This window comes from Aulonocara stuartgranti, assembly GCF_965226115.1.
Source record: "Aulonocara stuartgranti genome assembly, chromosome: 16".
Lineage (NCBI taxonomy): Eukaryota > Metazoa > Chordata > Actinopteri > Cichliformes > Cichlidae > Aulonocara > Aulonocara stuartgranti.
In genome coordinates, this window is record NC_138952.1 from 32,005,171 (window position 1) to 32,033,131 (window position 27,961).

Genomic DNA, 27,961 nt, shown 5'->3' on the forward strand with positions numbered 1-27,961 from the left:
ATATATTCTCATCTTTGAGCTTAGATTACAGGAAAACTGTAAGAGGTGACGCAGATATCTCACTGGATTATGACTCTGGGTGACCCCCACTCTGCACCCTGTGATCCACAGCAAAAATTACTGTACAGTTTTTGAGAAAATTCATGGTAAAATCTTCCCATTTTGCTTTACTGTACTCTACATATTGACATCTTTGAGCTCCGATTACAGGAAAACTATAAGAGGTGACGCAGATACTTCACTGGATTCTGAATCTAGGCTGTCGCCACTCTGCACCCTGTCATCCACAGCCAAAATTACTGTACGGATTTTGAGAAAATTGATAGTAAACTTTGCACAATTTACTCTACTGTACTCTATATATTCTCATCTTTGAGCTCAGATTACAGGAAAACTGTAAGAGGTGACGCAGATATCTCACTGGATTATGACTCTGGGTGACCCCCACTCTGCACCCTGTGATCCACAGCAAAAATTACTGTATGGATTTTGAGAAAATTCATAGCAAAATCTTCCCATTTTGCTTTACTGTACTCTACATATTGACATCTTTGGCCTCAGATTACAGGAAAACTATAAGAGGTGACGCAGATATCTCACTGGATTCTGACTCTAGGCTGTCACCACTCTTCACCCTGTGATCCACAGCCAAAATTACTGTACGGTTTTTGAGAAAATTGATAGTAAACTTTGCACAATTTACTCTACTGTACTTTTAATATCCTCGTCTTTAACCTCAGATTACAGGAAAACTGTAAGAGGTGACGCAGATATTTCACTGGATTCTGACTCTGGGTGACCCCCACTCTGCACCCTGTGATCCACAGCAAAAATTACTGTACGGATTTTGAGAAAATTGATAGTAAACTTTGCACAATTTACTGTACTATACTCTATATATTCTCATCTTTGAGCTCAGATTACAGGAAAACCATAAGAGGTGACGCAGATATTTCACTGGATTATGAATCTAGGCCATCTCCACTCTTCACCCTGTGATCCACAGCCAAAATTACTGTACAGTTTTTGAGAAAATTGATAGTAAAATCTTCCCATTTTGCTTTACTGTACTCTACATATTGACATCTTTGAGCTCCGATTACAGGAAAACTGTAAGAGGTGACGCAGATATTTCACTGGATTCTGAATCTAGGCCATCTCCACTCTTCACCCTGTGATCCACAGCCAAAATTACTGTACGGATTTTGAGAAAATTGATAGTAAACTTTGCACAATTTACTCTACTGTACTCTATATATTCTCATCTTTGAGCTCAGATTACAGGAAAACTATAAGAGGTGACGCAGATATTTCACTGGATTATGAATCTAGGCCATCTCCACTCTTCACCCTGTGATCCACAGCAAAAATTACTGTATGGATTTTGAGAAAATTGATAGTAAAATCTTCCCATTTTGCTTTACTGTACTCTACATATTGACATCTTTGAGTTCCGATTACAGGAAAACTGTAAGAGGTGACGCAGATATTTCACTGGATTATGAATCTAGGCTGTCTCCACTCTGCACCCTGTCATCCACAGCCAAAATTACTGTACAGTTTTTGAGAAAATTGATAGTAAAATCTTCCCATTTTGCTTTACTGTACTCTACATATTGACATCTTTGAGCTCCGATTACAGGAAAACTGTAAGAGGTGACGCAGATATTTCACTGGATTCTGAATCTAGGCCATCTCCACTCTTCACCCTGTGATCCACAGCCAAAATTACTGTACGGATTTTGAGAAAATTGATAGTAAACTTTGCACAATTTACTCTACTGTACTCTATATATTCTCATCTTTGAGCTTAGATTACAGGAAAACTGTAAGAGGTGACGCAGATATCTCACTGGATTATGACTCTGGGTGACCCCCACTCTGCACCCTGTGATCCACAGCAAAAATTACTGTATGGATTTTGAGAAAATTCATAGCAAAATCTTCCCATTTTGCTTTACTGTACTCTACATATTGACATCTTTGGCCTCAGATTACAGGAAAACTATAAGAGGTGACGCAGATATCTCACTGGATTCTGACTCTAGGCTGTCACCACTCTTCACCCTGTGATCCACAGCCAAAATTACTGTACGGTTTTTGAGAAAATTGATAGTAAACTTTGCACAATTTACTCTACTGTACTTTTAATATCCTCGTCTTTAACCTCAGATTACAGGAAAACTGTAAGAGGTGACACAGATATTTCACTGGATTATGACTCTGGGTGACCCCCACTCTGCACCCTGTGATCCACAGCAAAAATTACTGTACGGATTTTGAGAAAATTGATAGTAAACTTTGCACAATTTACTGTACTATACTCTATATATTCTCATCTTTGAGCTCAGATTACAGGAAAACCATAAGAGGTGACGCAGATATTTCACTGGATTATGAATCTAGGCCATCTCCACTCTTCACCCTGTGATCCACAGCAAAAATTACTGTACGGTTTTTGAGAAAATTGATAGTAAACTTTGCACAATTTACTCTACTGTACTCTATATATTCTCATCTTTGAGCTCAGATTACAGGAAAACTATAAGAGGTGACGCAGATATTTCACTGGATTCTGACTCTGGGTGACCCCCACTCTGCATGCTGTGATCCACAGCCAAAATTACTGTACAGTTTTTGAGAAAATTCATGGTAAAATCTTCACAATTTACTCTACTGTACTTTTAATATCCTCGTCTTTAACCTCAGATTACAGGAAAACTGTAAGAGGTGACGCAGATATTTCACTGGATTCTGACTCTGGGTGACCCCCACTCTTCACCCTGTGATCCACAGAAAAAATTACTGTACGGTTTTTGAGAAAATTGATAGTAAACTTTGCACAATTTACTCTACTGTACTTTTAATATTCTCATCTTTGACCTCAGATTACAGGAAAACTATAAGAGGTGACGCAGATATCTCACTGGATTCTGACTCTGGGTGACCCCCACTCTGCACCCTGTGATCCACAGCCAAAATTACTGTACGGATTTCTGATAAAATTAAATCCTATTCCATTACCAAACAAAATGAGTTCATTGAAGTATTTGCTTAACTACAAGAAATGTCTTTCCACACACAATTTAAATTTTTCAAAATGTCATTCACACACCACCTCAAGTATCAACTTCAGTTTTAGACATTATTTATTCAGTGCTTAATCACAACAATAGTCAACTTAAGGCACTTACATAATAAGTTAAACCTTACAATAATACATACAGAGAAAAACCCAACAATCATATGACCCCCTATGAGCAACAGTGGGAAGGAAAAACTCCCTTTTAACAGGAAGAAACCTCCGGCAGAACCAGGCTCAGGGAGGGGCGGCCATCTGCCTCAACCGGTCAGGGTGAGAAATTACATTTCTCAGATTACTGATTTCTCATATTACTACTACACAGTTTAGATACACTCAACAAAAATATAAACGCAACACCTTTGTTACTGCTCCCATTCCCCATGGGATGGACGTAGAGACCGAAAATTCATTCCAGATACACAATATAACCATCCCTCCCAAACAGTGGTCACAAATCAGTCCAAATGTGTGGTAGTGGGCACATCTGCTATATTGAGATAATCCATCCCACCTCACAGGTGTGCCACATCAGGATGCTGATCTGACATCATGAGTAGTGCACAGGTGTACCTCAGACTGCCCACAACAAAAGGCCACCCTGGAATGTGCAGTTTTTTGCGCTATTGGGGGTCTGGGGACCCAGAACCGGTCAGTATCTGGTGTGACCACCATTTGCCTCATGCAGTGCAACACATCGTCGCATGGAGTCTATCAGATTGTCAATTGTGGCCTGTGGAATGTTGGTCCACTCCACTTCAATGGCTGTGCGAGGTTGTTGGATAATCGTGGGAACTGGTACACGCTGTCGTATACGCCGGTCAAGCACATCCCGAACATGCTCAATGGGTGACGAGTATGCTGGCCATGCAAGAACTGGGACATTCTCAGCTGCCATCTGCCCTGAACAATGTGAACCATGATTCATCCGTGAAGCGCACACCTCTCCAACGTGCCAGACGCCATCGAATGTGAGCATTTGCCCACACAAGTCTGTTACGGCGACGAGCTGGAGTCAGGTCAAGACCCCGATGAGGACGACGGGCATGCAGTTGAGCTTCCCTGAGACGGTTTCTGACAGTTTGTGCAGAAATTGTTTGGTTGTGCAAACCAATTGTTCCAGCAGCTGTCTGGGTGGCTGGTCTCAGACGATCTTGGAGGTGAACCTGCTGGATGTGGAGGTCCTGGGCTGGTGTGGTTACACGAGGTCTGCGGTTGTGAGGCCGGTTGGATGTGCTGCCATATTCTCTGAAACGCCTGTGGAGACGGCTTATGGTTGAGAAATGAACATTCAATGCACGGGCGACAGATCTGGTTGACATTCCTGCTGTCAGCATGCCAATTGCACGCTCCCTCATTGCTTGTGGCATCTGTGGCATTTTGCTGTGAGACAAAACTGCACATTCCAGGGTGGCCTTTTGTTGTGGGCAGTCTGAGGTACACCTGTGCACTACTCATGATGTCAGATCAGCATCCTGATGTGGCACACCTGTGAGGTGGGATGGATTATCTCAATATAGCAGATGTGCCCACTACCACACATTTGGACTGATTTGTGACCACTGTTTGGGAGGGATGGTTATATTGTGTATCTGGAATGAATTTTCGGTCTCTACGTCCATCCCATGGGGAATGGGAGCAGTAACAAAGGTGTTGCGTTTATATTTTTGTTGAGTGTATCTAAACTGTGTAGTAGTAATATGAGAAATCAGTAATCTGAGAAATGTAATTTCTCACCCTGACCGGTTGAGGCAGATGGCCGCCCCTCCCTGAGCCTGGTTCTGCCGGAGGTTTCTTCCTGTTAAAAGGGAGTTTTTCCTTCCCACTGTTGCTCATAGGGGGTCATATGATTGTTGGGTTTTTCTCTGTATGTATTATTGTAAGGTTTAACTTATTATGTAAGTGCCTTAAGTTGACTATTGTTGTGATTAAGCACTGAATAAATAATGTCTAAAACTGAAGTTGATACTTGAGGTGGTGTGTGAATGACATTTTGAAAAATTTAAATTGTGTGTGGAAAGACATTTCTTGTAGTTAAGCAAATACTTCAATGAACTCATTTTGTTTGGTAATGGAATAGGATTTAATTTTATCAGAAATCCGTACAGTAATTTTGGCTGTGGATCACAGGGTGCAGAGTGGGGGTCACCCAGAGTCAGAATCCAGTGAGATATCTGCGCCACCTCTTATAGTTTTCCTGTAATCTGAGGTCAAAGATGAGAATATTAAAAGTACAGTAGAGTAAATTGTGCAAAGTTTACTATCAATTTTCTCAAAAACCGTACAGTAATTTTTTCTGTGGATCACAGGGTGAAGAGTGGCGACAGCCTAGAGTCATAATCCAGTGAGATATCTGCGTCACCTCTTATAGTTTTCCTGTAATCTGAGCTCAAAGATGTCAATATGTAGAGTACAGTAAAGCAAAATGGGAAGATTTTACTATCAATTTTCTCAAAAACCGTACAGTAATTTTGGCTGTGGATGACAGGGTGCAGAGTGGCGACAGCCTAGATTCATAATCCAGTGAAATATCTGCGTCACCTCTTACAGTTTTCCTGTAATCTGAGCTCAAAGATGTCAATATATAAAGTACAGTACAGTAAATTGTGCAAAGTTTACTATCAATTTTCTCAAAATCCGTACAGTAATTTTGGCTGTGGATCACAGGGTGCAGAGTGGAGACAGCCTAGAGTCAGAATCCAGTGAAATATCTGTGTCACCTCTTATAGTTTTCCTGTAATCTGAGCTCAAAGATGTCAATATGTAGAGTACAGTAAAGCAAAATGGGAAGATTTTACTATCAATTTTCTCAAAAACCGTACAGTAATTTTGGCTGTGGATCACAGGGTGCAGAGTGGAGATGGCCTAGATTCATAATCCAGTGAAATATCTGCGTCACCTCTTATGGTTTTCCTGTCATCTGAGGCCAAAGATGTCAATATGTAGAGTACAGTAAAGCAAAATGGGAAGATTTTGCTATGAATTTTCTCAAAATCCATACAGTAATTTTTGCTGTGGATCACAGGGTGCAGAGTGGGGGTCACCCAGAGTCATAATCCAGTGAGATATCTGCGTCACCTCTTACAGTTTTCCTGTAATCTAAGCTCAAAGATGAGAATATATAGAGTACAGTAGAGTAAATTGTGCAAAGTTTACTATCAATTTTCTCAAAATCCGTACAGTAATTTTGGCTGTGGATCACAGGGTGAAGAGTGGAGATGGCCTAGATTCAGAATCCAGTGAAATATCTGCGTCACCTCTTACAGTTTTCCTGTAATCGGAGCTCAAAGATGTCAATATGTAGAGTACAGTAAAGCAAAATGGGAAGATTTTACCATGAATTTTCTCAAAAACTGTACAGTAATTTTGGCTGTGGATGACAGGGTGAAGAGTGGCGACAGCCTAGATTCAGAATCCAGTGAAATACCTGCGTCACCTCTTATAGTTTTCCTGTAATCTGAGCTCAAAGATGAGAATATATAGAGTACAGTAGAGTAAATTGTGCAAAGTTTACTATCAATTTTCTCAAAAACTGTACAGTAATTTTGGCTGTGGATCACAGCATGCAGAGTGGGGGTCACCCAGAGTCATAATCCAGTGAGATATCTGCGTCACCTCTTATAGTTTTCCTGTAATCTGAGCTCAAAGATGAGAATATATAGAGTACAGTAGAGTAAATTGTGCAAAGTTTACTATCAATTTTCTCAAAAACCGTACAGTAATTTTTGCTGTGGATCACAGGGTGAAGAGTGGCGACAGCCTAGAGTCAGAATCCAGTGAAATATCTGCGTCACCTCTTACAGTTTTCCTGTAATCTGAGGTTAAAGACGAGGATATTAAAAGTACAGTAGAGTAAATTGTGCAAAGTTTACTATCAATTTTCTCAAAAACCGTACAGTAATTTTGGCTGTGGATCACAGGGTGAAGAGTGGTGACAGCCTAGAGTCAGAATCCAGTGAGATATCTGCGTCACCTCTTATAGTTTTCCTGTAATCTGAGGCCAAAGATGTCAATATGTAGAGTACAGTAAAGCAAAATGGGAAGATTTTGCTATGAATTTTCTCAAAATCCAAACAGTAATTTTTGCTGTGGATCACAGGGTGCAGAGTGGCGACAGCCTAGATTCATAATCCAGTGAAATATCTGCGTCACCTCTTATGGTTTTCCTGTAATCTGAGCTCAAAAATGAGAATATATAGAGTATAGTACAGTAAATTGTGCAAAGTTTACTATCAATTTTCTCAAAATCCGTACAGTAATTTTTGCTGTGGATCACAGGGTGCAGAGTGGGGGTCACCCAGAGTCATAATCCAGTGAAATATCTGCGTCACCTCTTACAGTTTTCCTGTAATCTGAGGTTAAAGACGAGGATATTAAAAGTACAGTAGAGTAAATTGTGCAAAGTTTACTATCAATTTTCTCAAAAACCGTACAGTAATTTTGGCTGTGGATCACAGGGTGAAGAGTGGAGATGGCCTAGAGTCAGAATCCAGTGAAATATCTGCGTCACCTCTTACAGTTTCCCTGTAATCTGAGCTCAAAGATGAGAATATATAGAGTATAGTACAGTAAATTGTGCAAAGTTTACTATCAATTTTCTCAAAAACTGTACAGTAATTTTGGCTGTGGATGACAGGGTGCAGAGTGGCGACAGCCTAGATTCATAATCCAGTGAAATATCTGCGTCACCTCTTACAGTTTTCCTGTAATCGGAGCTCAAAGATGTCAATGTATAAAGTACAGTAAAGCAAAATGGGAAGATTTTGCTATGAATTTTCTCAAAATCCATACAGTAATTTTTGCTGTGGATCACAGGGTGCAGAGTGGGGGTCACCCAGAGTCATAATCCAGTGAGATATCTGCGTCACCTCTTACAGTTTTCCTTTAATCTAAGCTCAAAGATGAGAATATATAGAGTACAGTAGAGTAAATTGTGCAAAGTTTACTATCAATTTTCTCAAAATCCGTACAGTAATTTTGGCTGTGGATCACAGGGTGCAGAGTGGGGGTCCCCCAGAGTCAGAATCCAGTGAAATATCTGTGTCACCTCTTACAGTTTTCCTGTAATCAGAGCTCAAAGATGTCAATATGTGGAGTACAGTAAAGCATAATGGGAAGATTTTGCTATGAATTTTCTCAAAATCCATACAGTAATTTTGGCTGTGGATCACAGGGTGAAGAGTGGCGACAGCCTAGAGTCAGAATCCAGTGAAATATCTGCGTCACCTCTTACAATTTTCCTGTAATCGGAGCTCAAAGATGTTAATATGTGGAGTACAGTAAAGCACAATGGGAAGATTTTGCTATGAATTTTCTCAAAATCCGTACAGTAATTTTGGCTGTGGATCACAGGGTGCAGAGTGGGGGTCACCCAGAGTCATAATCCAGTGAAATATCTGCGTCACCTCTTACAGTTTTCCTGTAATCTGAGGTCAAAGATGAGGACATTAAAAGTATAGTTGAGTAAATTGGGTAAATTTTATTGTTAATTTCCTCTGAATCATACAGTAATTTGGGCTGTGGATCACAGGGGGGAAAGTGGAGATACACTAAAAATGGGAGTGGATTGTGAAGTAAAATAGTGTCAGGACACAAAACACTGCGTTTCTAAGCCGGTTTTCACCCATACCGTAATATACGTAAGAGTAGTGCAACCACATTTTCGGTGCGGCTGGCGGGGCGGCTAGCTTGACTGCGACTTCGTAAGTGAGGGCTCACTTGACCGCAGTACTTTTAAAATGTATTCCATTACAGAATACAGAATACATGCCCCAAAATGTATTCTGTAACGTATTCCGTTACGTTACTCAATGACAGTAACGTATTCTGAATACTTTGGATTACTTAATATATTATCATGCTTTTTACAACAACGTGAATGTACTATTGCTGTGTGATTTATTACTGTTACTGAAGGTCCGCGACTCCGAACTGTAGTAAAGGGACCTCTGACTAATACGGCGGGGTCCCTGTCGGCTCGTAGCCGAAAAATAGCTTTACTTTGTTGTCTGGGTCAACTCTGCTTGCGAGAGACAGAGAGAGGCGTTGAAAGACTGCTCCAACAGAACTTATTGTTTTCGGAGGAAAACACGAACACAGTGTACAGTCGAGCCTTAATAGCTTACTTACAACTGGGCTCGTCAGGCTGTCTTCTTGGCTGCAGTGGTTATTATTATATTTACATGTTTCCAGCGCCCGTTTTTCCTCGATGACAACTCGTACCTTTCCACTCCCCTTTTTCTCCCTCCTCGCGCTCACAGACACATAACGTGTATGGCAGTCCATTCTCCCTGCAACACGGACTACACTGCCCGTGATGCTACATTCTTTAGAGCTATGCTTGTAGCATTCTGCCTGTTAGCTTAGCACAACAACAACAACGAAAAGGCGCTCTCTCACCCAGGAAACACTAAGTCGCAGAGAGAGAGAGAGAGCGTTGCCCTGTAACCATGGCAACCGTAACGCTGCTGCCTGGAACAACAGAACGTAGCTGTCAAACAAAACCCAAACAGTCCTGACCCGCGACAAAATGAAACAGGAAAGTACCGCAGTGCAATCCATTTATTTCAACAAAGTAACTGTATTCTGAATACCACCTTTTTAAACGGTAACTGTAACGGAATACAGTTACTAATATTTTGTATTTTAAATACGTAACGGCGGTACATGTATTCCGTTACTCCCCAACACTGTCTACAGCAGGGACGTCAGCCTCATTTTACTTCCTGGGCCACATACAGATCATTTTCATCTTAATTAGTCAGTGGGCCGAACAAGCGAAACTTCCTTTTCTCTTGGTGTGAAGATGTTTAACTACACATTTAATCTAGTTTTATATACATAAAAAAAGAAGTGCAGTTCTAACAGCAAGTCTGGTTCGTCTACACGATAAATAAATGCTTTTGTAGTAAATGAAAGGAATCACAAATAAATAAATGTGCCGTAAACAGGTGCGGATCTAGAAGGGTGGCATGGGGTGGCAAGTGCCACCCTAAAATAATAATAATAATAATAATGGATTGGATTTATATAGCGCTTTTCAAGGCACCCAAAGCGCTTTACAATGCCACTATTCATTCACTCTCGCATTCACACACTGGTGGAGGCAAACTATGGTTGTAGCCACAGCTGCCCTGGGGAAGACTGACAGAAGCGAGGCTGCCATATCGCGCCATCAGCCAGCGATGATCCCTTGCCACCCCAAGTGCCACCCTAGTTTTGCATATGACAGTGTTGTTTATTAAAATAAGATAGCATTAACAGTTTGAGCGTAGTTGCAGTCAACAGCGAATATAAATGCTAAAACTTAATATATTGCATAGTGTCGTCCCCCCCCCCCCCCCCCCGCACCATTAACAAATGGTTCAACCCATAGCAGGACCTGCTTTTTTCTTGTTTTCAGTAGCAAGCGATGTTTATGATCGTGCCAGAGCACATTTTGAACAACACCATGGGAATTTTGGATTTTACACAGGTGGTTGGATGTTAAACTCTGGAAATGGAAGGAAGATGAGTGTTATTAACCCTCTGTGGTCCACGGACACGCTGCACCTCCAAATCACATGACTGATATAAGCTGACATAGCAACAAGCTGCATTCAGCCCACTTTGAAAGTTCGGACTTCAAAGTTTTTTAATTTTAATTACAGGCCAGTAAATCCAGAGTTATGATAATATATATGAGCCACGCTTTTTTCTAAATACTGTCATCACGTTTGTGTGCGTGTGTTTTAAGCATTTTCTAAGGACAGCGCGAAAACAGTAAAGAAAGGAAAAAAGCCACCTCTTTCCTATCGGTGGAAAAATGTACCATGTTGCCCAATTTAAAAAAAAGTCAACACGTGGGATTTGGTTGTTTAGGAAGAGGGAAAAGTTTTAGGAGTGAAGGTAACAGCAGCGAGACAGAGCGAGCGAGTGAGAGAGAGAGAGAGAGAATTTTTGATGTGGGAGATTTGTGACGTTTAGTGTGGAGTGTATACTTAGTGTGTTGTGTTGTCTTGTGTAGTTGTTCTGTTATGTAGTCGTTTTGTTTTGTGTGTCAGTGAGGGCACTAATGAATGTCACAAAGGCACATTTGCAACGTAAACACTGTCACTAAGTAGAAAACCAGCGGAGTGATACACCTCCTGTTGTCAGGCCTGCAGGTTTATCCCTGTGCTCTTCTGTCTTTTGGTGGACAAACTTTTTTTTTTTTTACTGACACACATCATTTGTGGGGCATCTTATTGCGACACCTGATTGTTCTCTCATTTTAGTTTCAGTAATATTTTTAAATGGTTGTACAAAATGAAAAAAACGGCAGGTGTATTGGCTGCATTTTTAGATAAATAGTTGTATATTTTTACAAAATGTACAATTTATATTTGCATTTCAAGTTATAAAAATTTACTCAACATGTCTGTGTTGTTTTTTTTTTTTTACAGTAAAAAATACTACTAGGAGCTTAAGTTCTTTGTGTGATTTCAGATCAGTAATACTAATGCAGTATGTCAGTCAAAACAACTACATTCAGTTGAGCTGAATGTAGTTGTTTTTTGCCTGTAAAAAGGCAATTACAAGAAAATGGAACAAGATAGACCCACCATCACAGGACGAATGGATCAAAATTATAGATGAAATACAAACTATGGAACAATTGACCTACAGAATAAGAACTCAGGAAGATCAATACCATAAAAAGTGGGAGAAATGGACTGAGTACATAAACCCAACAGGTTAAAGACCAACATATTGATAATGAGAAATGATCAAACTGTAGAAACAAGGAGATCCAACATGTTTTTTTGTTATCCTACCTGTTGTATTTATCTTTTTGTTGTTGTTGTTGTTGTTGTTGTTTTGTTGTTACCCCCCTACCCCATGTATAATGTTTAAAGAAAAACAATAAAAAGAAAGTAAAATAAATAAATAAATAAATTCAGTTGAAAAGAGTTCTGAAAAGAAAAAATAAAATTAAACAATCTGAGGGTGAAATACAAACGTAAACTCAAAAGGAGTCAAAAATGGCCGGTTGTATTTTAGACCTCAGTGGGTTAATCCAACAAATCATGAAAAATAAGTTTTACATTTTTGTTCATGACAGTGCAGATTTCTGACATTTTGTGTAATTTAAGCTGTAACAATGTGATTGTTTTATAACAAAAAACAGTGAAACTTAAGTTAGACTTGTGTTTGTAAATGAAGCACCTCATGTTGTGGGATCTTTCTGGATTTTATACTTATTGGCTACATATTTATTTATCATACAGGCTATACAGTACATAAGGTCAAAACTCACATGTTTTATGTAACTAAAGTGTGTAATTATGTGGGCAACAGCCAATAATTAAGTTATAGACTTTATTTATATGAAAAACTTGTATACTTACTGCATTTGAATCATTTTAACCATATGTAACCACCTGCATGAGTGGGGTTTTTTTTTTTTTTTGGGGGGGGGGGTTCCGATTTAGCCACCCCATTTGATTTCTTTGCCACCCTCATGCCACCCTAAGAAAATTTCTCAAGATCCGCCCCTGGCCGTAAATTACTGTTCAGACTCTCTTGCAAGTCCAAAATCTATGCCCTCCTTCACATTATTTCAAAGCTGTTCAGTGGGCCGGATTTGAATCTTTGCTGACCGATCCTGGTCCCTAGGCCTTATGTTTCACACCACTGCTCTACAGATTTAATTTCACTCTGATTTCTCAGATTGGTCCATACTTTGATGCCAGGTTCTTTATCAACTTTTCAGAAGCTTGCGTTTTACAAATGGTCATTTTTGTGATCTATCTGACCCACAGACAAGCAACAAAATGAAGGTGGCTGCAGTAAAGTACTGATAGAGCACCCTCATAAGGTATATAAAACCACAGTAACCTCCATAAAGATCGACCACGGTCCTACTTATTATTTATTCTTATTTACCGTTTATTATGGCACACTGCTAGAATGACTCAGTCATGAATATTCAAGTGTGTTTTCTCCAAATGTTTTCATGAGAAGTGGTAACTGTAAACAGGTAAAATTATATGCTAAACTAAAATATTCCAATAAACACATTTGCAGCCCTACGTAATCACTTTCCACCAGTTTCGTGCCGCATTCTTCACTTAAAAACAGGCCAATTTTCAACTCAAAAATATCTCACGAGGACAAACAACAGATGAGGGAATCTTCTCAACCATCCTCAGCAGACCAAGGCACCAGCTGTGCTGTTTTCAGACAATCTCGAAAACATTTATTCACACTCCCACGTATCCTGGAAGAGCAGGCAAGAATCTGACTTTGCAACTGAAGAACAGTTTTACCTGCACTTTGCTACCCATAACCATCTCTAGCATTCACATAACCTCCAGTGTATCCAATAGAAAGAAAAAAAGAAGCTATAAAAAGGCCAAGTGCAATTAATAAATCATGTCTTCTGGGTAGAGCATATTATTGGATTGTACGTGTCATGCAGATGAGGATGTGTGCAGGGAATAGCAGAGGCTAATTACTGTAGGTGGACAGTTTCTATTTTAATCACCCTTCTCTTAATTGTACAAATGTAATTACTTCAACAGCTTCAGAGGAATCGGCGCTAAAAGAACAAAATCAACTTCCACACACGCCGTTTCTCTTATTTCAAAGTATATTTATTGAAGAATATTATACAGTTTGCTCTGTTACAAAAGCAGTTTTAAAATCCTGGATGACACAACGTTTCCTGGGATATTTCAAATATAAACAATTATACACGTCCAGAGGATTCAGAGACAGAAGTCGCTTCCCAACGTTGTGTTTGATTTCTACAGAAGAACAAGGCATTCAGTGGTAAAATAAAATGTTTACAAAGCTAAGGTGCAATGCCAAAGTCACTGACAAATCCAGATATTTTACATCTAATATACACTGCCTTTAACATTAGAGGTGCTTAACAGAAATTGAGTTCTGGCTAAAGTTAGAAGTGTGGAGTTACTGCAGCAGCCCAAAAGACTGTATGAGAGCTCTTAATTTAAGTGGAGGGAAAAACATCTATTTCTTCAGTTTGACTAAAGATTTTTTTGTGTATTTAAAAAAAAAAAAAAAATGTTGTCGTTTACATTTTGCCAAGAAAATAAAAGTAAAAGCAGAAGCCCAGTAAAAATAATTACCCACTTTTTTCATGTCTCCACACATATATATATATATATATATATATCAAAGTACAGGCAATGCTGATGACAATTATGACGTTTTAGTACATACACATTAAAGAATGTGCTGTGGATTTGCATAAAACATAGAAGAGACAGAATGATGTTAGAACCATGAAGAGATGCAGCATTTTACCAGACTACCAAACCCATTCAGACGTTTATCTATTATCCATTCACCCAAACCTTTGAAAATCAGTGTCACTTTACATTGACAACGAACCTCTTTTTGGGAAAGTATTCAAACACACACAAACATGGAGAAAAAAAACAAATGTGCACACACACATACACATAATTAAATATGTCAAATGTAATCATAGAATGCACAAGGCAAAGAGTCTATGGGAACGTCATTTCTGAATTATTTACAATGTTAACATATCTGACAATTGAGAAATAGAGTTTGCACTTCTAAATTCTGTTAGAGACACTGATCAGCTACAGCGTTGGTGGCTGGTGATGAGAACAGTGAAATGGGAGATCTGGCCTTTTAAGTACCTGCACATGTTTGTGCTGAAGAGAGCACCTGAGCTGGAACTCACGAATTCAGTCTTTGCAGATGAATAAACTACATCAGCTGAGTGTTGCAATCAAGATGATGATCAGGATAAACGGCTCATACCTTCATATGAATCCACTTGCAGACTTAAACAAGAAAAACAAACAAACCAGTAACTGTTCCATTTTCCTTGCCTACATTACAACATATGATTGTGTTTTTATTCACATTTACTCTACATGCTTGCAGGCTGTTTAATTTTTTTGCTGGCTTTCTCAGCGATCCCTCTCAGGAAAGAGATTTTGATAGCCACACTTGTGCACAAGACTTGGACGCTGCTTGCATTTCACTCTCAGAGCTACAAGGAATACTTTACTCGATTTTATTCCAACTTGAGCACGTTATCGCACCGTCGATGTATTAGGCTTTAAGGGCTGCCAAAATGCTGCGTCTGCAGACAAGGTTGTGTGAACAGATCATACACAAAGAAGAAAATAACATTTTATCTCATCTAGGCTAGTGTGGACTAATCCTCTTTAACCAATAAGAAGACTCGCAGTTCAAATCCGAAACAGCATGGTGTTGATGTATTATTTGTAATATGCTAATTTCCTAAACAAATTAGACAATGACTGCTTGTTGCATGGTCCTGTACAGCAAAACCAACTCTTCTTCGTGCCGACTGATGTTGTTTGAGAAAACCAGCATTGCTTTGAGTCACCCATGATAAACGAGGAGACTAAGAAAACTCTCGGTGCCGTGTTAAGCCTCACATACAGTAGCCGAGTTTTGACTTGGATGCATAGCAGACCTGCGTTACATACACGCATCAGTTATTTCAGCTTTCCAGGGGGTGTCCTGTTCGGCTTGACAGGCACAAAAAAACTAAACAAAACAAAAAACAAAAACAAAAAGCCAAAGGAATTTTCCTAAAGCAATAACCTGACACACACATGCGTGCTAGGTAAACCAAATGAACACACAACTAGCAACTGAAATATCTGAAGGGTGCATCTTCTCAGGTCTGCCCTGTGTTAGTTTTACAGAAGAGGCTGCTGATAATATGCTGCCTGCTGCTGCTGCTGCTGAGGAGCCTGGTGAGGGGGAGCTGCTACAGGATAGGACACAGGAGGCATGCTGGAGTTGTGGTAGGCTGACATATCCATGGTCATGCCTGCCTGAGGTGGGTAAGGAGCTCCTGTGGCTTGGCTCATGTACGGAGCGTTCAAACCACTGCTGTGAAATAAATCCACAAGTGACATTTAGGTCAACAAATTCATGAATCTATCATTTCAATACATCCTCTAGAGAAATATGATTGGTAGGTAATATGATTTTGTTAGTAGTGATCAAATTCGGTTTTCTAAAAGAGTGTTTCCATAGTAACACATTGGTGTGAAAAAGTGTTTTTCCTCTTCCTGATTTCCTGGGTTTTTTTTTGTGTGTATTTGTCACACTTAAATGTTTCAGATCATCAAACAAATTTAAATATTAGATAAAGATAACACAAGTAAACACAAAATGCAGTTTCTAAATTAAAGTGTTTATGAACACCCAGGCCTGATTGCTGCTACACCTTTCCTCAATGAAGAAATCACTTAAATAGGACCTGCCCGATCAAAGCGGAGTAGACCAAAAGATCCTCAAAAGCTAGACATCATGCCACGATCCAATAAGAACAACATAATCTCAGTCTACAAAAGGTTACAGAGACATTTCTAAAGCTGTGGGACTCCAGCAAACCACAGTGAGAGTCATTATCCACAAATTGCGAAAACATGGAACAGCGGTGAAACTTCCCAGGAGGTACCGGCTGACCAAAATTACCCCAAGAGCGCAGTGACGACTCAGCCAAGAGATCACAGCAGACCCCTGAACAACATCCAAAGAACTGCATGCCTGCAAGTTCATGACTCCACCATAATAAAGAGACTGGGCAAAAATGGCCTGCAAACCACTGCTGAGCCAAAGGAACCTAAAGGCTCGTCTCAGGTTTGACAGAAAAGATAAAGACTTGGGGATTTTGATGATCCCCAAAGACTTCTAATAAAATACTCCGTTGACTGGCGAGACAAAAGATGAACTTTTTGGAAGGTGTGTGTCCCGTTACATCTGGCGTGAAAGTAATACAGCATTTCAGAAAAGGAACATCATACAGTAAAATATGGAGGTGGTAGTGTCATGGTCTGGGGCTGTTTAGTGCCTCAGGACCTGGAAGACTAGAAAACACCCTGAAGAGAATGTTCAGCCATCTGTTTGTGATCTCAGGCTGAAGCTCACTTGGGTTCTGCAGCAGGACAATGACCCAAAACAAACCAGCAAGCCCACCTCTGCATGGATTACGAAAACAAAATGAAGACTTGGATTTAGGTCAGGATTTAAGTCCTCACCTGAATCTGATTGAGATGCTGTGGCATGACCTCAAAAACGTGGTTCATGCTGAATTACAACAATTCCGCAAAGATGAATGGGCTAAAATTTCGCCATGGGGCTGTAAAACCGCTAATGGTGGCCCAACCCGTTATTAGGATTAGGGGGCAATCACTTTTTCACACAGGGTCATCATAACTTTGTTTTTTTCCCCCTTAATAATAAACACCATCATTTAGAAACTCCATTGTGTTTACTTATGTTATCTTTGTTTAAATGTAAATTTGTTTGATGATCTGAAACATTTAAGTGTGACAAACATACAAGAGAAAGGAAATCAGGAAGAGGGCAAACGCTTCTTCACACCACTGTATATTTATGAGAGAAGAAAAGCGTATCACAAGTTTTTGTTATTTTCCCTTGTGATGTGACGGCTATGTCAGTGACAATTACACTGTTCATTATGATGTACAAATTAAAATGTTTTTGGTGATTTGGAGACACATCAAGTGATTAAAAATCTGACTTTCAACGTCCTTGTTAAAAGGGTGGAGGTGTTATTCTTACCTCATGTAGGGCGGCTGAGCAGTTTGGCTGTTGGGTAAGGTGTTGGGTGGAGCTGAGACATTTGGCGGTAGTGAGTGTAGAGGTCCAGGCTGGTCGCTGGGCAGATTGTAGGGCTGTGCAGAGGGGATCTGAGGCATGGATGGGGGAAGATAAGGGGGTGCCGCTGGTCCAAGGTAGCCCTGAGAAGAGCAGGAGAGGAGCGTGCTGATAAGTGAATGCACTGAAAGGATGTAACAGTTTGGCAGTGAACTTATTTCCCAGTAAATATAGAACAGAGCCAGAAAAACTGGTTGACCACTCCCAGCAGGTGCTGCTTGGTTTGTTTTGGCGTTTATACTGACCTGTTACTACACCTATGCTGCAGCTGCCGGCACGCTACGATACTGCGGTTTGTAGTATTTATTAGTGAATATTTAACAGTTTATAAATTGTAACATCCAAATCTAAGCCACCAGACATGAGGAAGGTAAATTAGGAGAAGGGTTGCTCACAATGCATTCATATCTACATGTAAATTAGATTTTCCAGTTTTATCTTGTGTTGGTAACTCATTTGAACTGGCCACCTCCTGACTGTCACAGTGCTAACAGTTCTCCCTTTGCCTATTTAGTATAACACGTGGTTAATATGGGTAGCTTATTTTTTTAAATAAACAGCTAGTTCTCGCAATATGCTTACTGTAGAGTTAGTAGTGTTAGTGTGATGGGTATAAAGCAGTCTTGTAACACATTCCTATTGCTCTGGTTGCATTTTGTTTAAACAGACAGCTGAAAAATTGGCATGAGTTAGTCCTCGACTAGCCCTGTTTAAGTCAACTTGTAGTCATTTAGATCTTTCAGACCACTAACCACCCCCCCAAAAGAAAAAGAAAATCCTTCATGTTATATAAACTGATGCTGTGTTGTTTTTGCTCCAACCAAAACCTATAGCAGTGTGATTATGGGACATCTGTACCTAGAAATCTGTATAAGCTACTTGAAATTAATGCAAACAAATTACAAATGAAGAGAACTGCGCAAGAATTGTATAATCCAAATCTCTATGATGACAATTTCCTTATCTTTTGAATTTATTCAAGACATATAATGAAGCTATTTTTAGTTTCACCACCCTTTAAGCTCTAGTTGGAGACTGCTACATCCAGAAACTACAACCTTCATTGTCTGAGATGCTACAAACATCCTCAGTCAGTAGCAGGTCACCAGCAGCTGCCCCAAATAATGAGATTTGGTGAGCTATGTTACACAAATAGCCAGCCTCTAGAGAAACGTGCACCAACAGAGATATTCAAAGAACAAATACCAATAATATAAAAAACAGTTATACAATTACAAATTAAATAATATTGGAAAACAGAGTTGAGTTTACATAATCTTCAGACAGAAGACCTGCTGTGTTCAGTCTTTATTCAGCATACAGAAATGATGCTGATAAAACACTCGTTTTAAATTATTAACAGTTTCAGAATTTTTTGTCATTTTAAATTTTTGTTTTTAACCAAGTCCCCGTTACTGCAGGTGCAATAAAATCCTGACAGTTGGAAAAAGGAAAATAATAAGTTGCAAGGAGCTCTGGTGTTTGCCTGCTATGCGAAGTGGACAGTTTTCTAAATCTCCAGGGAAAGACTGTGACATTAATCACCACCAAGAAAACAGCATCTGCTGAGAAAGCTCCGGCGGCCTGTGACGCTCTCCAGGGAAGAAAAAAAAAAAAATGCTGACTGAATATCAAGCCATCAGGACTAGTCTAAGATTAGTAACTAGTTTAGAGGCAAAACATGTGTGAATGAGACATGTTAGAGACATCCTTAAAACATGTATGATTGAGCTCTGCGTCCTGCTGATTCTCCATATGTTTACATACACAAACAATATTTTGCCAACAGCCATTGTTTATTTTTTCTATTCGGCTTGCTATCTAAACATCACGGATGTATACAAGGTTTCAGCTTCGACGTCATTTACGACTGAGAGTCACTCTTAGCAATCAGAGCCACGTAAGACTATTCTGACCTGCATGCCCACAGCAGAGCTGGCTGGAGGATACTGTGACTGCATCTTGGAGTAGGCCGAGTAGTATGGAGCCTCATTCATGAGCTTGTTGTAAAGCTCCAGTGCCTCCAAAACCTTCACATTCAACTCTGATAACTCTGAGTGATTCCTGCAACACACACAAACAAACATTAGTCCCAAGTACTGGATGAAGAACCTTTTGCATTTGCTATGCATATCGTGATTATGATCAATCTGATTAATAATAGAGAAATGTTATATAATTAACACATTACCTGTCAATCTCCTGCAGCTTCTCATCAATCAGTGGGTTCATCTGTGCACATGCACCTGTTTACATCCACGGAGAGAAAAGGAGAAATGAGGTTAGAAAGCAAAAGCACGGCTCACACTGACTGCAGCTGACAGCGACAGTTTGACTAGATTTAGAGTGGCATTAAAGTTTTTACCCTCCAGCTGGATCAGCTCTAGGGAGTCAGGAGTGGAATCTGCAGGATCTGTATTCTGCAGCAGTGCCAGCGTTCGGTCCATCTTTGTCTGCAGAAAGACGTGAGCGGATACGTGTTGGTAAAATAACTGAGAGATGGATTTGCAAATGAAGAATCGCTGAGGAAATGTGCTACCTCGTCAATGAAGACGGGCTCAGGCTCTATTTTGGTTTCCAGGCTTGTCTCTTCTGGAGTCGCCGGGTTATCAACATAAGTAACTATGAAAGAAAAAGTTCAATTACATTAGCAGCTCTAGAAATAATTTGATTAGAAATAAAATCAATATGCTCAACAGGAGGTACAAACAAGAGTCTGTCCTTAAGGAGCTACCAACCTGGCTCTGGCTCTGCATTCAGATTGGTTGTGACAAAGTTGGAGGGGAAAAGCCCAACTCCTCTGTGGTTCTCTCCTTTCCACCAGTTTGGATCACTGTAAACGGAAACATAAAACCAAAGTCAAAGAGCAGCTGAGAGAAAGCCATACTTAGCGTCTGGCTAAGCTTCATACCAGTCAGAACCATTACAACAAGAAGTCTAAAAATTCTCGCCCTGATGTGGTCTTTGGCAGCTCCAGAAAAGGCGGTTATGGTGAGTTTTCAGAGCTCTTGGTATGAAAAAGTATTTTGACGTTTGCCTAGTTTTACTTGCAGAACAGAATTTACAGATCATTTAAGTCCTAAAAATAATATCTCATATTAAAAATATTCACACTTCTGGATGAATCTCCAACAGGCAAACAAACCTTGTAACATTATTATCACTGACAGATGTTACTATTGCACTGCATGTACTTTGAACCCGACTGATTAAATTTCTGTTTCAAAACAGTTAATGAGCATGGAGGAGTGGTTACCGCCATGTCATAATAACTTATCAAAGGTTAGTTTTTGACATCAGATCATTTCATTTATATATTATTTTTATATTTTATTTAGACATTACATCAATTTTTGGGTTATTACTGAAATTACAAGGCAGGGATGGTATTTATATTCAACATCCATGAAGATATAGCAACATGACTGTCTGATCTTAAAGGTCGTGCATACTCTGGGACTTTCAGTGGTAAAGTATAGATCAAAGCTAATGGCTGAATGCGCCCTCTAACCTGACAGACCTGTCCCCTTCTCTGGATAATGAACATTTTCAGTTTTAGCTACGTAAACAACTCATCTGCAGTAAACTCATTTTTGCACATCCAGATCTTCATTCAATGTCGGTAAAACGGTGCTATCTATTGGTTGGGAGGATATAGCAGAGCTGATTCATGACAGGAAGTGTTATAAAATATTACCTGTCATCCAACACTAGGATAAGTTCTCCAGCTTTGAAGGTCAGCTCGTTGTCTTCAGCTGCTTCAAAGTCGTACAGCGCACGCACCTTCCGAGCCTCCTGCCCCCCACCGCCATTAGTATAGTTTGGAGGGTCAGAGGTCATGGTCATGGGGCGTGTCTCTGCCTGCTGCTTCTGCTCCTGTAAGGACAGCTCGATAGCTGAAGAAAATAAACAAGAGAAGTGGAAATGAAGAAAGGGTATTTAGCACAGACAGACTTGGCACACATTCCAGATTCATTTAATTTTCAAAATGCAAATGGCTCTAAGGCAGGTGCTCCAATCACATTTTCAGCCACGGAGAATCAATTTAAAGGTTTTCACATGTATTTTTATCAGATTACTTTCTATGAAATCTGTGTAGAGCTTTTGGATTTAAAAAAATGAATGGAATACACTAACTTTACCTTTGGCAAGATCGTCATCATCCACTGGTTTGCTTGCAGTTGATGGGTTGGCCTTTGTGCTGGAACCCTGTGGTCAGTATAGAAAGACAAGGTCAGATCAGAGTGCAGAATAAGTGCACCTGAGGGAGAATGAAGCACAAAGACTTTAAATGAAAAACCAAAATGTTTTTAAAAACACGGTGCCACCTGGAGTTCATGCTGGGTATCACATATTGTTCAGAAATGTGTCTCTAGCCTTTAGACACAAATACTCCCAGGAGCAGTCTCGTTAATTATTTTATGTCCAGAAGCTAAACAATAGAAACGGGAAAAATGAAAACCGGTTCATTACAGCTTGAGTTTGTGCGGCCAAATCCAAACTGACAATAAGTAAATAAATAAACAGGTAAACGCTGCCACAGCTTGAGTCACGCTGCCTGCTGCTTTTTTCCCCTTAGCTGACAGAGATTAAATGTCATACCTGCTGCCACATGAGCCACCTGCTCTCCACTGAGGCACATTTGCCAGCCTATCCCGAAAAAGGAAATGCAGCGCACCATCATCAGAGCCAAATGGAGCACAGCCAGTGATAACAAAGCCAGGATGAGAAAGCAAATAAAATCGAAGGGATTTTAGACTACTGATATTAGGGCTGCAGCTATCAACTACTTCAGTATGTTTCATCCATGATGAACAACAAAAAACAAACAAACAAACCCTTTGTATTTACGTGTCATACTCAATTTTATTTTTTAAAGAAAACATTTTCCTAAATGCAAAGATATCTCTAAATCTCAAGTAGAGTCAAAGCCATAACATTTACCTTTACTCTGTCTTCCTCAAAGGCTTTATGAGTTTGTGTACATGTGTTTCTGCTTGTTTACGTTTGCAGTGAATGAGAGTTTGTGTCTTTACAGACACAAACTCTCATTCACTGCAAACTTTAGAGGAGAATGTGGTGGCTTCTATGAAGAGAAGTGAGCATATCAGCATTCTGATGTTTGCCCTCTGCTTTGTTGCACAGTTTTTGAGCTCCTGAAAACAAGACGTTATGATGGTGTAGACGTTAATTAATATTAACAATAATTCACTGTCCAACCTAACAACCCTCAGATCAGTGGCTCAGAGTTTTACTGGGCCATGTATATTTTTATAGGCTTGGAAAAAAAGATGTAATTTTTTTTTTTTTTTAAATATTAACGCAACCCCCCCCCCCCCCCCAAAAAAAACCCAGTATTTTACATCATTTCAATTTCAAATCTCAAAAATTGTATGAAAATCTTAATAAATAATAAACATGGTCTAGTACACCTCATGTCCCCCTTTAGACTCACCCCTGTAAAATGGGACGGCTGCTCAGCAAGCTGTATAATTTAAACATGTTTCAGACTAAGTTAACAGTTCAACTGCATGTGCTCGTCGCAGTGTGTAAACAGACTCTGGCTCCACATTAAACTGCACCAGCTTCATCATCACTGCTGCTGTTGTGTTATCAGTGTGCGTGCGCTTAATATCAAACTTTTTATTCACACGCTGCTCCTTAAAAAAGTTTGTATTGCAGGTCTGCTTGTAGTCTTATGGCGTTTCCATTGTAACAATGGTGCGCCACAGAGCCGTGCCTTAAACCAACCATCGAAGCAAAGAATGTGTGTCGAGAATTTTTTTTCATCAAATTATTCGAAATACTTAAATCAGCGCAGCCCTAACTCACATCACTGCCATTCGTTGTTTATTATTTAATGCTCTGAGTTGTTTATTGTGCGGAAAAGGATGTGTTGCACATTTACATTTCTACTGAAGGCTACAATAGTTATCCCCTCAGTGGCAGCTTTATTAGCGTTAAAGTCTTCAAGTATGTCAGATGCTTTATGAGAAACTGATGTCAAAGTCCAGTTTTATCTGTGGCACATACAGATTTGTTGCGTAACAAAAAACACACACACATTAAGCAGCAGAACAGAAACTAGAAAGCAGCTCTTACCATTACCAAGTCAGACTCTATGACATAAACCTCCAAAGAATTATGTGAAATATGTGAAGAGGAAATTCCACTCTAAGCTCCTCTCATATATACACTCTCCAAAACAGACAAACTCCACCCAGCCTGAACCTTCACAATCACTACACTAGCCTGAGGTCAAATCATGGCTACAATTCCAGCCTCAGCACGCTAGTGAACCCTACTGGATGTGGGATGTATATTACTAGCTTAAAAGAAGAAACTATTTCCAAGTAGAAAAAAGAAGGTAGATTGTGTGGTCACTATAAAACACAATGTAAAATGTTTATATTGTGATGTGAAATATTGTTTAACAGAACATCAGCTTATGTAAAATCTGATACTTTATAAAAAGAGGCCTTTATTTATGCTGCAAATACAGTATACTTACACTTTGTTTATCTGTTATACTGGCATCAAGTATGACAAAGAATTATAAAATAAAAACTCAGTTGCAGCTGCTGCAAAGTAAAGACTGTATAAGACTTCTAAATGACTTTGTTACATTTCTCAGAATCATCATGTCAATATACCTGTGAGGATGGGGATGGGAAGCTGACACCCTCCTCTTTCAGAGACTTGATGGTGGCCCCAATCAGGCTCAACTGTGGATCTTTCTGAAAGTCCTCTGCCCACTCAACCATCAGAGCCTTTAGCTTTTCACATACCTTAGGGTGTGCCTAAAGAAGACATGAAAACAAACAGCTATGGAGTCTGGCATTGGTTAAGATTTTAACTGTAACATTAAACTTAAAGTTCCTCTGAGTTTGAAGGACTACATGGACAAGAAATTCTCTGGATAAGATTCCACCCCAAAAAAGGAAGAAAAAAAAAAAAGAAACGCAAACCAGGTAAGTTTTCATACCTTGTTAAGAATGCTCTTCACTTCACTGGAAAACTCCCTTGAGCAGATTTCCAGGTGGAATATTTTGCCACAGTTTGATACACAAGCACCCAGCAACTGCAAGCCAAGACAGTGAAATAAGTATCGCAGTAAAAAGACAGCCACTCATTATTTACAGTACATTTTAACAGCAGGTGAGTTTAGAGGTGGGATTTGATGACAACAGTCTGAAATTATCTCAGTAATTTAAAGACAGAAATCTAAGAATAGAGCAGGTCATGTGACAGTATTAGCTCACAATGACTCAGACAAACAGGTCTCACAGTCCTCATTTCATTTAAATAATACTGGCGTGGAAAGGGTCTACTTTCCTGTATCCTTTTAAAGGAAATGGGTTTGCAGCCCAAATGCCAGTAAACTGTACTTCTAACCCCAAAACTAGAGAGGTGTTTGACCCAATCTATTGATTTATTAAACATTTGCAGTTATTTGTAATGGCATTTTTATACAATAAATTAAATAGTAAAGCAACAAACTTACATTAAGAGCCTGCATCGCCACATGAGGCACTTTGTGGTTGACTCTCTTCATAATGGATCTTAAGCTGTCCTTTGGTCTGCAACAGAAGGGAACACAGCCTGTGGATTGGGGGTACTGCTGATGTCGTCAAGTATGAAACACTTTCAAATTAAGTATCTGGGGCCACTGGGCTGCTCAAATCAAAATGTGCCATTAATATTCAACGGAAGATGGCTCTTTCAAGCTTACCCATTGGCTGTTGTTCCAATCTTATCACAGATGTCCATGATAAGTGCCCAGTCATCTGTTGTGTTGTTTTCATTGGTTGCCTTCTCTGGAAATATGTAAAATGCGGATTTAGTGCATATGCTCCAGTGAGAAAATAACTCCAATGGCATTGTGGCTGCTTATCTCCAAAGAAAATGTGGGAAGACATGCCAAATGCATGGTGTAATATAAAAATGAGCCGCAAGCCCTTAACTGGCACATTGTACATCTAATTTATGTTATACTGTCACCTATCGAACTCAAAATGAGAGTGGAAGAGTTCTATAAGCCAACTACATGTTGCTGTTTTTATTGTGCAACCTGTTCCTACTGTTCCTAACGGCCTATTGTGACAAGACACTTAGAAATCCCATGTAAATATTTAAGTACTTTAAACTGTGACCCGTTCAGCAGCTGACAAGCTAAAAGAAAAGCCTCATTAACAACTGAACTGCATTATCTTCTGAGTTAAAAGAAAAATCACAACATAAACTATATTGATGTTAAGTGGTGTTCTGACATGCAAAGTGACCTGCCACTGTTTCATAATATGCTGGTAGCAAATTACTTGTATGACGTTTCCGACTCATAGTGTCACTCCCATGACTCTCTAGTGCAATAGTGCTCTATTGTATGGTCATACAAGGACTATAGTGTTGCACAGTCAGATAAAGCTGTTCAGCCAGGAAGTGTCTATGAAAATTTACATAGGATAAGCCTAGGAAAACACATAGGATAGCTGACAAATTAAAGGGAAACACGATATAAAATGTCTTAGAAAGGTGCTGGGTCATTAGAAAGGCTTGGCATGGATTTTCCAAGACTCTAGACCTCAACTACAGGAAAACAACACCCTTTAAAAATAAATAAATAAATAACATACATATCCCCTTATTTTATGTTTAAAAAATGGTGGTAGAAAGTGAGGTTTAACACACTGGTCCAAAATCTTCCATAAATGTTCAACTGGGTTAGGACCTCACGAGTGTGAAGTCCATATTATTTAACTCATATACCTTATAGATAACCCGTTTGTCATGTGGGAAGAGACTATTCATCAGAACAGGAAGGTCATAGGACATCAGCGATTATTGCGAACAACTTACATTTGTTTTCACTGACAGTTCTCGCTAAAGGGACATGCTGACCCAAACAATGCCAGCAGAAGACTGCCACAATATGTTAAATCAGCAGGATTATCGCCATGCTGGGGTGAAACATTCAGAGTTTTCCTTTAATTTTACACCCATCTGAATACAGACAGATAACAACCAAACCCGAAAGGCCAGAGAGTGATTGATTAATTAGTCTTGACCAAGATTTTCTAATTAATCATCAGCCGGAGAGAAAAAAGGTTTCAACAACTGTAATCATTAATGACTCATTACTATATTATTTTCACATTTAACTATCCAATGACGTATCAACTCCAAATACTGAAAACAGGCATCACTAACAATTGCAGCCCACGGACACATCTTCAATCCACTTCTTTTTTTGTCTAACCAATACACCAAAATGTAAACCTCATTTAGTTTCTACATAAAACAAAGGAAAACACCAAATCCTCCCAAGTGAGACGTCAAGTGAACCGCAATGGGGATTTCACTGTTTTCGAGCATCAACAAAGTATACGCTTCAACGAAAACAGAAAAAAGATAAAGGAGATTTAAACGAATGGTATTTGTGTGATAAAGTAGATAAAAATAGAACCATAAACGTATTTTGAGTTGATTTGGGATCAGCTGATCTTGTAATGGCGGTTATCCTGTGAGTTTATATGAATCACCAAGTTTTTTTTCTTACAAAGCAATCGCTGATACTAACAAATGAACTGGAAACTTAATAAAAGAGGTCGACAACACATCGATATGTCAGGTACAAACTAGCAAAGGCTAGCAGGACTGGTATATGGTGTTGTAACAAAAATTGGCAGCCCTAAAGTAACTTATCACGTAGCGCTAGCGAATAAACAACTCGAGCTAAGCTAGCATTAGCCTCTAGTGTGACTGGCCCTATCGTTAGCTTCTGGCTGTGACACACTCAAAGGGCCAAAGAGACAACAATTCACTTACCAACATCTTGGTCAAATGGATTTTGGGAAAATAAAGGCATGTTAACTATTTATAAAGAGGCAGACTTTGTGATGAAAAAAAGTACGTGCGTTCTTCAAGCTAAACCTAAACAAATATCGCTTCCTCGTCCATCTAACTCTCACCAGTTGCTCTTCCGGAAATTTGGCTGTCTCCAATAATGCCTGTTTACAAAAAATAAAAATAAGAAATAAAAATACTAAGCAACTGAGTCTGTAGCACCTTTTCCTTTAATTGTGTTTTTTTTTTTTTTACATTTTTACTTAGTGGAAATATAGCGCTGTGGCATTACATATACTTAAGCAATTAAGGGTGACACCTTTTTTATGGTTAAAGAGAAACACT

General features: G+C 39.4%; 2 protein-coding genes across 6 annotated transcripts in view; both read right to left on the reverse strand.

Moving 5' to 3' along the window:
- Positions 1-9,475, reverse strand: part of cacnb4a (calcium channel, voltage-dependent, beta 4a subunit) — a 43,684-nt gene extending 34,209 nt beyond the window's left edge. For 2 of the 4 annotated variants that reach the window (XM_082507379.1, XM_082507377.1), the window contains exon 1: positions 9,212-9,474. The gene's annotated coding sequence lies outside the window, so the exon portion shown is untranslated. Of the gene's footprint in view, positions 1-9,207 lie in introns of all 4 variants that reach the window. The other 2 variants (XM_082507380.1, XM_082507378.1) reach the window with 2 other exon arrangements.
- Positions 9,476-13,676: 4,201 nt separating this feature from the next.
- stam2 (signal transducing adaptor molecule (SH3 domain and ITAM motif) 2) lies at positions 13,677-27,759 on the reverse strand. Of its 2 annotated transcripts, none has more exons than XM_082508219.1 (14): positions 27,599-27,759; positions 25,506-25,590; positions 25,278-25,353; positions 24,759-24,854; positions 24,427-24,573; positions 21,916-21,982; positions 21,471-21,669; positions 20,512-20,606; positions 20,313-20,395; positions 20,139-20,226; positions 19,965-20,019; positions 19,690-19,837; positions 17,678-17,856; positions 13,677-15,973 (listed from the first exon to the last, which is right to left on the reverse strand). In XM_082508219.1, the coding sequence occupies exons 1-14, from the start codon at positions 27,636-27,638 to the stop codon at positions 15,781-15,783; spliced, it is 1,551 nt and encodes a 516-aa protein (XP_082364345.1). In that variant the 5' UTR covers positions 27,639-27,759; the 3' UTR covers positions 13,677-15,780. The 2 variants fall into 2 exon arrangements, with proteins under 2 accessions (XP_082364345.1, XP_082364344.1); XM_082508218.1 differs by having other exon boundaries at positions 13,677-15,976.
- Between the last annotated feature and the right edge of the window lie 202 nt (positions 27,760-27,961).